Genomic DNA, 11,805 nt, shown 5'->3' with positions numbered 1-11,805 from the left:
AAGGTGTAGGGAAGGTGGGATGGGTAGGGGAAGGGTAGTAAGGGAAAAGGAAAAAATGTGAGATAATGAAAATAAAGTGTTTGTAGATGGGGAAGGGAGGAGGGGGTGAAGGGAGGGCAGGGGTAAGGGGAAAAAATGAGAATCAATACTTGTCATGTAGAGGTACAAGATCCCAACAATGAATGTAACTGTACTGTATCCCTAAAATGTACCAATAAACTCAATTAAAGCTGAAAAAAAAAAAAAGGACCATGTACTTAGATGTTGAGCTTTTAGAAAGTGAGTAGATAATAAGAATTCTAACTTCACTGATGGATCAACCCACAGATGAATCAATAATGTGACTGCATTACTGAGAGGTAATGGCAGGTGGGTGTCTAGCTAAAGGGAGTAGGTGCTGGTGGCACACATTTGCAGACTATATCTTGTCCTTATCCCCTTCCCTTCTTGCTTTTCCCTTTTTCTGTGTTTCCAGGCTACCATGAGATAAGCAGACTCCTCCACCACATACTTAAGCCACTATACTGTTCTGCTTCATTTCAGACCCAAAGTAATGGAGCTGAAACTGTGAACCAAGATAAACCTTTCTTCCTTTAAATTCACTTTTCTTGGTATTTTACTAGTGACACAAAGCTAACTAACACAACTGGGCTTAAAGGGACATAGAGTATAGCTATTGGTAACATGCTATGATTACTGAAGCACTTTACTGTGACATACGTTTTCACACCACAGCTTCACACCCAGTAACATTTTAGGCTATTTTTAAAATTATTACATTTACCTTAAAAAACAAACAAACAAAACAAACCTACCTAAGTTTTTCACTTACCTTTAAGTTCCACTATCTAATAAATGAGTAAAATAGCTTAAATTCAGTTACAAAACAGGAAGTATAGAATGACTTAATCACAAATTCAGCAAACATTTCTGAAAATCCAGAGCGATTCAGTGTAAAGTCTAGATTCAAAACTCCAAACTTTTTAGATCACAAACTTCTTTGAAAATCTAAAGAAGGTTAAGGATCCATGGTAGGCAGCTCCTAATACAGCTCTAAGTAAGGCCACCTCGTGATATTCACAAGCTTCTTACTCTTCCTTAAATATTGGATGGACCTACCACTGTCCTACTGAAAAGAAAATAGCAAATGGAGGAAACATCTTTTCTGTGATTATCTTAAGACCATGACTTCCACCCCACTAATATTCTCTTGCTCTATTTCCTCTCCTGTTGATGTTATGAGATAGATACTCCATGAAGTCCATGTGGAAAGGAAGGTCTCAGTCCAACCAACTCCGGGTAAGCAAATCCTACCAGTGTGAACTAGAAAGGGCTGGACTTCTCCAGTCCAGCCAGGTTATTGCAGCCTTGTGAGAGCCACAGCTACAGGACTCAGCTGAGCTGTACCTGGATTCCTGACCCACAGAAACTATGAGGTGATAAATGTGCACTGTTTTAAGATGCTAATTTGAGGGGCAGTTTGTTCTATGCCAATAGGTAACTAAAACAAATTATCTCTGCATAAAAGTACACAAGTGTACAAACTCTAGTACACATTTTAGGGAATTAGGAGGCCTCTCTGAAGTCTACCAAAAGAACTAGTAACTCAGGGATTCCAGATTAAGAAACTTTTAATGTGATAAACTCAAAACAATGCACATAGAAGCTGGCAGGAAATTAATCATGCTATGTAGGATTTTATTAAAAAAAGTTTACTTCAAATATAATTGATATTTTGTGCAAATATTATTAAATGTAAAAAATCAAGCCAGATTATATCAAAAATTATTTTAATAACATATTTCATAGATATTAAATAAGTAGTAAGGATAAAATAATAAATGAAACACTAGTCAACTTTGAGACTTTACTGTCTAGTTTGTGAATGAAAAACAAAAACAAATGGACACACACAAACAAAATATCATAAGAAGAGGCCACGGATTTGGCTCAATTTTCGCTGCCTGCCTTGAAAGTGCAAGGGCCTGAGTTAAATCCCTGGCACAAAAAAACGAAAGCAATCATAAGAGTTAGTAATACAAATAGAGATTTGTGTATGGTATCCACTCACACAAAATATACTGTCCTTAATAAATTTTAATTTTAAAGTAATTAAAAAATAAATACCTGTACTGTTTTTCCAAGACCCATATCATCACCAAGAATACAACCTCTTCCTTGAATGTAGTGCCTATACAGAAACTGGGCTCCTTCTCGCTGGTAGTCTCTCAAATACCTATTAATAGTATAAGGAATAGAATCTCCATCTTCAGATAATTTAAAAGCATTAGCAAATGAAGGAAATTTTCTGTCTGGGAAATATGGTTTTTCCAAATCTTCATCATCAAATATAAAATTGCTGGGACAGTCTTTAATAGATCTCACTTCTTGAATTCTTTTAAGTGGTATTTTCCTTTCTTGAAAATTTGAATATAAGACAATCGCAAATGACTTCCCATTTTCATCCACTGTGATAGATTTTATGCTTGCTTCACAAAGTTTTTCATTATCTGGAAAAGGGGCAAGACATCTTTCTCCTGGATGCCATGTGTCTACAATAAAAGAGGGAAAAAATGCACCACGTAAACGGCTTTGCCAAAGAACTGAACAAGGCAAAATATAGAATATGTATATCTTTCTAAAATACATTATCAGATAATCTACAATGAACAAAACAAAGCTTATGTAACTTCTTCTTATGGTTCTTATCCTAGCTGTGTGTCATAACTCCCCTGGAGTTTTAAAACTCACCTCTGATGATTCTGATTCGGTGGATATGGGCATGGACATCTGATTTTATTATTGCTTGGTTGTTATTATTGAACTCACATGTGATTCTGATGCACAGAGTTGAAAATTCCTGATTTAAATATTAATGACTCAGAATATTACATATATATTATTCATATTACGATAGAGTAAAAGTAAGACTTGCCAATGAGTAACCTAAAATCCTCTGAGCAGCAAAGGATTTTTGTGATTTATCTGCTTTTCAGAAATTATTCCATCTCCTTTCCCTGGAGAGAGGTGCTTCCTCTTATTCTCAATATTGCTGCTTTTAAACCACAGCTTGAACTGCTATACAACCTGTCAAGTAAACTTCTAATTCACTACAGAATGATGTTTCCCTCCTAGGATTTGAATGGGTGATTTTTAAGAGATTATTTCTAGTATCTTTTGAGGATCCTATAATTCTTTAAAGAAACTGATCTCTATGCACTTATTCTGTGCTTACCTGTATAGTCATCTATTTTACTTTCCATTCCAAAGATAAAGTGCTGTGAAAATGGGAAGGTCTCTCAGAGCATTCTTACATTAATAACAATTAAAAGGTAGCAAATAGAGAAAGATAAGTAAAAATAATTCTCCAAATGGAATCTCTTCAATCAAAAATCTAAGAATTGCATGACTACACATGTAGGAATATTATGACTTATTCTTCTTACATATTTTTCAGTGAGACCAGATGATCATTAGTAGTTTCCTAGGGTCCTTCTGATATCCTCAAATTAGATTTTTCTAACATTCATGATTACAACACATTATTATAATATATGCTTATATTGTATTAAGCAAGGATAACTTCACTATATGCCTCATTAGTAGTTCCTCAAAATTCTTTGGAGAGGTAGCTTTACCATAACAATTGTAAATAGGAAAAAAACTCTTCTCCTAATCTAATCTTGGTATCCAAACTGTATTTTGAGAACTTATTATACTATCCCAAAGGATAGAGTTTGAATGCAAAATTAACACCCTGACCTACATATATGTAAAACAAAATATAGATCTGTATATTCATAATAGCCCTACTTCAACTAAAATCTTGGTCATCCCTACAGAAATTCTTAACGCTTTGCTTTACATGTTTGCCTGTCCAGTAAATACTTTCTCATTTTAAATACTGAAGTCAGTAATTTATTTGTTATTGAACATATATAATTCAAGCACCAATTATTTACCAGATATTGTACCATTCACTGGATATAAAATAAAGAAAACTATTATAAGCGATGTACTAGTTTTTCTGCATCTCATTAACTGGGATCATTTATGGACAATTTTTCAAGATAGAAAATTAGTCAATCTTTAATCTTTTTACATCACTCCTACATTCAATCTAACAGTATATCTTTCTGACTCTACTTCAATATTACTTCAAGTAATCAATATTACTTCCTCAAAGCATGCACCCTCTCTAAAACAAAGGCTGGCAATTTTGTCTGCAAAATGTCAAGATATTAACTAGAATTTAGACTTTGCAGGGTATATATTCTCTTGCCCTTGCAAAGGCAGCCACAGACAAAAACATAAAAAAAATGAACACAGCTGTGTTCTAATAAAACTTTATTTATAAAAAGAAGCATCTGGCTAGATTTGGCCATAGGCAAATTTGGTGAATTTTGGCCTAACACTTGCCACCATTAGCTTTCTCCTAAATTACTCCTAACTCATTTCCACTCCTGGTCCACCTTACTTAAAGATACCCTATTACTCTCTATCAGCATATTATTACTCCTCATGGCACTTATCAAAATGTTTAATTACCATGCCTACTTGCTGGTGACTGTGTCTTTCACAAGAATTGTTTAAAATTTTATACCTAGAATCAACACATAGCAGACGCTCAATAAATTTCTTTTTTTCTTTTGGTACTGGAGATAGAACTCAGGACCTTGCACTTGCAAGGCAGGCAGCAGCCCCAATGAACTAAATCCCTGGCCCCTGTAATTAATTTAATGAAAATATTCTTGATACCTAGTAAGACATGCTAAAAAGTACATAAACATATATATAATTGTAAAAAGTGGCTTTGGGAGACAGTACGATACAATACAGTGTTACGTGAAAGAAATATTGAAAAGCAATTTTAAAGGGAAGAGAGTGTTTCAGGTGGGACAGCATGTGCAAAACACTTGAAGGGCATCGCAAAATTATTTATAGGTATCTTTTTGGTTCTTGAATTTGGATAAATTCAATTAAGCTTGGGCTAGTAGCCAAACACCAGAATGAAGGACCAAATTGGGAGGATTTCCTGTGGGGTTGATGAACAGTGGTGATAATGTTCCTTCGGGCCTAGGCCCTTTCCCTTTTCCATTCCAAACTGCCCTCTCTTAGTCTTCAAACACGGCAAGCATGCACCTACCTCAAGACTCTTGCGCTTTCTGTCCCTTTTGCCAGCACTTTTCCCCTAAATACCAAAGTGACTTTCACTACATTCAACTGAGGAAACATCATCCCATAATCTCTACCAGCAGGTTCATCCATTTGTTTTTACCTGCCGGACTGCCATAGGTACTTATATTTATGGTCCTAGGATTAAGTGATCAATTCCTTGCTCTAGGAGTTCAAGCTTGCCACTACCTTTTCTGGAATTTACCTCTACTTTTGCCACCTATTTAAAGTGATAGACACCTTCTTCAAAGGAAAAGCAAGTAGATAAATAATCATAATACTGCTGGGCATAGACACTCCATACCTGGTAGCCTTGAAATATAACCATTATTGATGGAAGCTATTAATTTGTGGGCAAGAAGGCATCCCAGATAACGTGGCAGATAACCATGCCTACTTTCAATGCTTTTTCGGCGACACAGCAGAGGGAGTATATACATCCCTGTCTCAATAATCATGTATTAAGCTTTTTGTGCAAAGTAAATAACACTACCTTCGTTCATCTACGTAACGAACTTCTGTACACTGATAACTGAGGCATACGAGGATAAAAAATAAAAATACCTAACATTTACTGAACGCTCGCTGGGGTCAATGGGGAAGTCACATAAATGCTTTGCATACATCCCCTCTCATTGGACAGTCACAAGAACCCTGCTTTACAGCCGGGAAACACCCAAAGCTCCTTCGCAGGTCCCAGAGAGCTCTAGCGCCAGGGGCTGTCCGACCTGGCCAGGAAGGAGCTGGCGACCCGCAGCTGTCTCTCAAGAGCTCTCACCCGAGGGCTGTCAGGACCCGTGGGCTGGGCAGGAGGCGAGCTAGGTGCTCATACCTGGGCCGGCGGCGTCCAGGCCGGGGCTTGGGGCGGCAGGGGATTCCATTCAGCCCGGGGTTAGCGGCCAAGGCGAGCATGGCCCCGGAGCCCGGAGCACCAGCAGGTGGGGGAAGAGGGCGGAGGCGAACGGACCAGGAACACCACTCTGTCGTTTGGGGCCCGGCCGTCGCCGCCGCCTAAGGAGGCCAGGAGGCTGACACTGCCACACCTAAACTTTCCTCTCAGCGTTCAGCCACGACGCACCAACCATTACCACTCCCGCACCCAGTTTGGAACCCTGAAAATCCCGCGAGAACTGGGTCCGTTTGGAGCCGAGTCTCGCGAGAAGAGAATAGGTGTTAAAGTGGGAAAAGCGAGCTTCCCGCGGACTCCACCTGCAGGCACGTAGCGGAAGCCCCGCGAGATCTACAACTCTCGTGAGGTTTGCGACTGTTTTCAGGGTTGGCTGCAGAGAAACTCGCAGCAGGTCGAGCGAGGACTGAGTTGCTGGGGTTTGTGTCCCGGTGGCCGTGGTTTTCTGATTTACAGAGAACTCCTGACTCCGTGTCGTCGCTGCAGGCCGGCTACAAGGTGGACAGCACCTTCCTAGAACACGCTTTCCTGGGTCACACCTTGTAGTAAATCATCAACTTCTGAGACTACGAAACAAGCCAACATTCGCCGTCAGTAGATGCAGACGTGCAAACGCCGATAAAAATCTAGTGTTTTTCCCACCTCCTGCTGCTGCACAGTTGTGTGTGTAACGCAGTGGAAGGACCAAGTCACGAATGTGCAGGACGACAGCCACTTACGAAGGAAGCAGATGGGGCTACTCGTGGACATTTGTAGAAGCTGCAGACACAGAGCCTGGCCAGCTCCACCACGTGCTAGCATGTCTGCTTGTTTCTACCAGATCTCATCGACCGGGTTAGCCAAAGTGCTCCTGAAGTAGATTCCTGTTGGTGCAGTAACCAATTGCCACAAACTTTTGTTTTTAAAAAAAATTTTTTTTAATTTAAAACAGCACAGATGTGTCACAAGCAACCCTAATATTTATCAGAAGTCTTGAACCCCGTTAAACTAAAACCCAATGTCAAAGGTCTGAATTCCTTTCTAGAGGATTCCTTTCTCTTGCCCTTTTCAGCTTCTGTCTATATTCCTGGCCCTCTTTTTCAGAACCTGTGATATTGCTCCTCTGAACCTTCCCTACCAAAATCCCCCATTAATTGCAGCATGGAAAGATTGTTTTTATTTTTAAGAGCACTTAATAGTCGATAGGAATCTCATTTCCAGGGCTTTATCCTTAATCACACTTAGGTAATGGTATGTTTTGGGGTTCCAGGAATTAGGACACAAACATCTTTGTGGGCAATTGGTATTCTGCCTGCTCAAGGGCTTTAATTAGGAAAACCACATGGCTGTTTGTTCTGCAAATAGATCTCAATTTTTCTGGCAGATACTAAAAATGAGTAGCATGTTTTCATAAAATGCTATATCTAGAATATCACTTGTTTGCTTACCAGCAGATACAAAACATTGAAGAGAAACATCCAAGTCATCCATCCTCTAAGATGTTACCCAATTTAACTTCTCAGTGCTTTGTTAGACTTATCCATGATCATAACAATGAAGCTAATAACAGTAACCTATTTAAAAGAGGTAACTGTAAGAAATGATATAATGAAGTTAAACTCCTAGAACAGTGTCTGTTCACAATATGGAATATGTAGTGGGATGCATCCACTTAAAAGTTGCATGTTGCATAACCATTGTCTCAGCTTAATATTTTGGTTAGTAGTTAATATTACTAGATTAGATTGACTGATAGCCCGGGCTGGCCTTGAACTTGGAACCATTCTGCCTCAGCCTCCCAAGTCCTGGGATTACAGACATACATCACCACACACAGCTTCTACGTTAGATTTTAGACTTAATTCTAACTTCAGACACTAGTATAGGAAGTAGTTTCATGTATCCCTAAAAATAAAAAGCAACAGCTGATTATGATTGTAACCTTTGGTTCTAACATGCATCCTGATGTTAGGAATCTTAAAATCTAGAAAAATCATCTTGGAATTGATGAAGTATATATTCTCTACTTATGTTCTTTTTAATTCTCTCTAAAATCAAAATGGCAAATGGAGATTTCTACAACTACCAGAGAAGTCTGATTTTTTTCCCCTACTGGAATTATTGTGTGATAGTCTTATTATTCCAGTGGTGCATTGATTTAAATTGTGGATCCTTCCAGAGCCAACATCTAACTAGAACTGATCAGGCACATCCAAAGTTTTGATTTAAATGAAAGAGAGCATCTGACTGAAGGCATACAGTTGTGACTAACAACTGAGCACAGCTCATTTTATGAGTGTTTATTATTCAAACTCACTGCTATTGTTATAATGTGGATGAAGCAGAAATAATTGTGAAAAGAAAATTTCTCAGTGAACTAGGTACATCATCAAAGTAGGCTTCCTCAAACATTCCTTTCTCCACTTAACAATGACTTCTGTCATTGCCATTTGCCTTTATATCCTTACATAGGTGCTGATGTTGTGAACATCTAATACAGTGCTAGTGACTGCAAAGTAAGTTGTAATATACTCAAGAATTCCTAAAGTTATTTTAAGTGATGTTGGATAACCCAGTACATGCAAAACCATTGACAAAGAAGGAGCTAGCAAAACTAAGCCAATTAAAAATACAAAAATAGGGTTGGGATGTAGTTCGGTGGTCACGTCCAAGTTTAGATGATTTACATGAAATGCTCATAGGAGCTGAAAACTAACTTCTTAAGGTGGCTCTTATCCCACTACATTCCTGGAGGCATTTGCCTGACTTAATTACAAAAAAAGTCTGAGTTTTAACACTCTTGTGGGGACATGGTCTCAAGCTCATGCAAGGCCCCATGTTGGAAATCAGACTTACTCGAAATCAGTATTTGAAACATATTATTCTTCCTGAAATCAGGGGTCTCAAAGAGAAATCTGGACAGCAGAAAAAGAATGATGAAGAGGAACTTGTCTGTCTTGGCATGGGATTTTTTTTGGTGGGGGGAGTTGTGTTCATTTCCTCTACACTTTTTTTTATGTTCTCAACCCAATTTGGGATTTGAATTTATACAATCTGTACAATATAGGAAACTACAGGATAGTAGCAGTAATAGAATAGATCGAAGAGGTTGGGGTTTGTTTGTTTTTTGGGTTTTTTTATTTTTGGTTTTTGGTTTTTTTTGGTACCAGGAATTGAACTTAGAACTTGCAAGACAGGCAGGGACACCACTGAACTAAATCTCCAGCCCTCGGACAAGTGTTTTTAATGTAGCTAAAACACTGCATTCATTTTTTTAAAACTGAGCTGAAAACACAAGAAAGGAAATGAAAGTCAGTATCCAGAAAACACCAAATAGAATTTTAAAAGAGCATCTAGAAATGAAAATTTTAATGATTGATATTTAAAAGTCAATGGTAAGTAAAAGAATACATTGAAAATATCTTAATAAAAATTATAAACAGAAGAGCTAAAGAAAGACCCCAAATGCAGGGCAAAAAGGGCAAGCAGATAGAAAATACAAAAGGAGGGATTAAAGAAATGGAGGCTAGAAGAAAAAAGTCTAAAATTCAATTGGAGTTTTAGAAGTAATGACCAGGGAGAGAAAATGTTCAAATAATAGCTAACTTAGATTCAAGAGGTATAACGAATTGCATGCGTATAAATAAAAAAAAATCAGTAGATACAATACATTGAAGGTAAATTAAGATGAAAATCTTGAAAACACATTTGAAAAGACTCACTTTCTATCTTAAACAGAATAATTTAACTCACCACAGCAGCCTCTAGTGAAGCTAGAGTTTATGGGAGTTTATGGGAGAGAGACAGTAGGATAAACTTTAGGGCAAAATAATATTTTCAGCCAAAATCAAAGAATACAGATGGCTCTTATTTCATGGATTTGAATTCAGAAGATCTGAAATGAGAAAAGGAATGATCAGCCTAACAAAACTGCTAAATAACCACTGCGTAAAACAATTATAAATGATTTAATATGGATATATAAAATGAAGGCAAATTAAAATACTCATAATAATAACATAAAATGTGATGACAGTGCCATGGTATGGATATTAAATGTCCCCCATAAAGCTTGTCCCCAGCTTGGTACTTTTGGGAAACAATGGAAACTTTAAAGAGGTAGTCTTAGGTCACTGGGAGCATGTACTTGAAGGGGATATTAGGATTGTAGGTCCTTCTCTTCCCCTCTCTCTTGCTTCCCAGTCACCATGAGTTGAACAGCTCACTCCATCATGCACTCCTGCCATGATGGACAGTCTTGCCCCAGACACACAAGCCATGAGGCCACCCATCCATAGACTGAAACCCGAAATCCTGGACCAAAATACACTTCCTTCTTTTAAGTTGATTTTTCCCATGTACAGTAATTGTCAAAGTAATAGAAAGCTGACACATGAAAGAATTTGAGCTACTTAAAATGTTTCTATTGGAAAAGATGAGATATTGATCTTTTACTGAATGAAGCGCTCACATTAAATGTCAAGGTAGGGCCGGGTTTTGGAGACTTGGCCATTTTGGACAGCTGGTTTCTCAGGGGTAAAGTAGTAATAATGAACCACACAAAAGTATTTGAATGATGTCAAGGAGGACCTACGCATTCTTATAGTAGTGCTAGCTAAGAACTTTCCTGTTCCTTATTTTATGTTTCTCTTTTCATTTCAATCCTAGACACACCACAAAGAGCCTATGAAGTTGGAGAGGAAGGCAAGGAAGCAGTTACTTTCTTTCTATCACAGACTGCTTGCCTGTAGCAAATGTAAGCTCTGCAAGGGAAAGAGGTGTTAATGAATCATCAAGTTGTGTGTGTGTGTGTGTGTGTGTGTGTGTGTGTGTGTGTGAGAGAGAGATAGAGAGAGAGACAGAGACAGAGAGAGAGAGAGGGAGAGAGAGAGAGAGAGAGATGGTACTTATTAAGTATTCATCTGAGAATTTTTTTGTGTAGTGGCTGGAAATGATCACAAGATATTTTATTCTTTCTTTCTTTGCAGTACTGGAGATTGAACTCAGGCTCATGCAGTTGCCAGGAAGGTGTGACACCATTGAGCTACATCCCCAGCCCAAGATATTTTATTCTTTAGAGAGGCCAGAAAAATCATGGGATTTTTCTAGTTTTCTTTCAAGGACGTTGAGAAAAATTAGCTCTGAGTGTGGGTTTGAATGAGCATTGTGCAAATAAACAATCTTATATTTCATTCCATGAGTCTTGGTGTTAGAACTGAATAATAATAGAAATACAACATATAAAAGTTTATGGGAAATTGGTACTTACAGGTAATAAATAATTATATTGAAAAAGAAGAAAGGCATTCACCTTTGAAAAGAACAAAAGACTACCTAAAAATAGAATAAAAGCCGAAGCAGAGAATAGAAATTAATGAAAGAGTAATAAAAAATCACAACAGAGATAATCAGCAAAGTTACAAGGTAATTTGGAAAATTAGTGAAGTTGGCAAAACCACTGGTGAAATGCATCAGCAAAGGGAAAGACTCAGATATTAGGAATGAAAAATAGGACCAGGCACAGTGGCACACATGGATAATCCCAGCTACTCAGGAAGTTGAGGCAGAAAGAACTCAAGTTTAAGTCCAGTTTGGGTAATTTAGCTCAACTCTGCCTCAAAATAAAATGTAAAAAGGGCTGGGAAAGTAGTTCAGTGGTAGAGCACTTCCTTGGCATGTCGTAGGCACTGAATTCAATCTCTAGTACAAAAAAAGAAATGAAAAGATGCTAAAAAGCATTCAAA

The 11,805-nt window shown here is 37.9% G+C and overlaps 1 protein-coding gene and 1 long non-coding RNA gene across 4 annotated transcripts in view; one reads left to right on the top strand and one right to left on the bottom strand.

The window, feature by feature from the left end:
• Nucleotides 1-6,319, bottom strand: part of Ercc6l2 (ERCC excision repair 6 like 2) — a 139,809-nt gene extending 133,490 nt beyond the window's left edge. Inside the window, exons 1-2 of one of the 2 annotated variants that reach the window (XM_010636147.3) lie at nucleotides 6,008-6,319; nucleotides 2,128-2,552 (exon numbers count right to left, since the gene is read on the bottom strand). In XM_010636147.3, the coding sequence (XP_010634449.1) occupies nucleotides 2,128-2,552; nucleotides 6,008-6,056 (474 nt within the window). In that variant the 5' untranslated portion in view covers nucleotides 6,057-6,319. The remainder of the gene's footprint in view (nucleotides 1-2,127; nucleotides 2,553-6,007) is intronic. The other variant, XM_010636146.2, reaches the window with a different exon arrangement.
• A 135-nt stretch (nucleotides 6,320-6,454) lies between these two features.
• Nucleotides 6,455-11,137, top strand: LOC104870450. 2 transcript variants are annotated; one of them, XR_782543.1, is made up of 3 exons: nucleotides 6,455-6,916; nucleotides 10,730-10,817; nucleotides 11,050-11,137. It is a non-coding gene; the product is annotated as an uncharacterized LOC104870450 (long non-coding RNA). The 2 variants fall into 2 exon arrangements; XR_782542.1 differs by having other exon boundaries at nucleotides 6,455-7,088.
• The last annotated feature ends 668 nt before the right edge of the window (nucleotides 11,138-11,805 follow it).

The sequence above is a fragment of the Fukomys damarensis genome, unplaced genomic scaffold (genome assembly GCF_012274545.1).
Source record: "Fukomys damarensis isolate Sample0158 unplaced genomic scaffold, DMR_v1.0_HiC HiC_scaffold_27, whole genome shotgun sequence".
Taxonomy (NCBI): Eukaryota; Metazoa; Chordata; class Mammalia; order Rodentia; family Bathyergidae; genus Fukomys; species Fukomys damarensis.
This window is presented reverse-complemented; position numbering and strand designations above follow the sequence as displayed.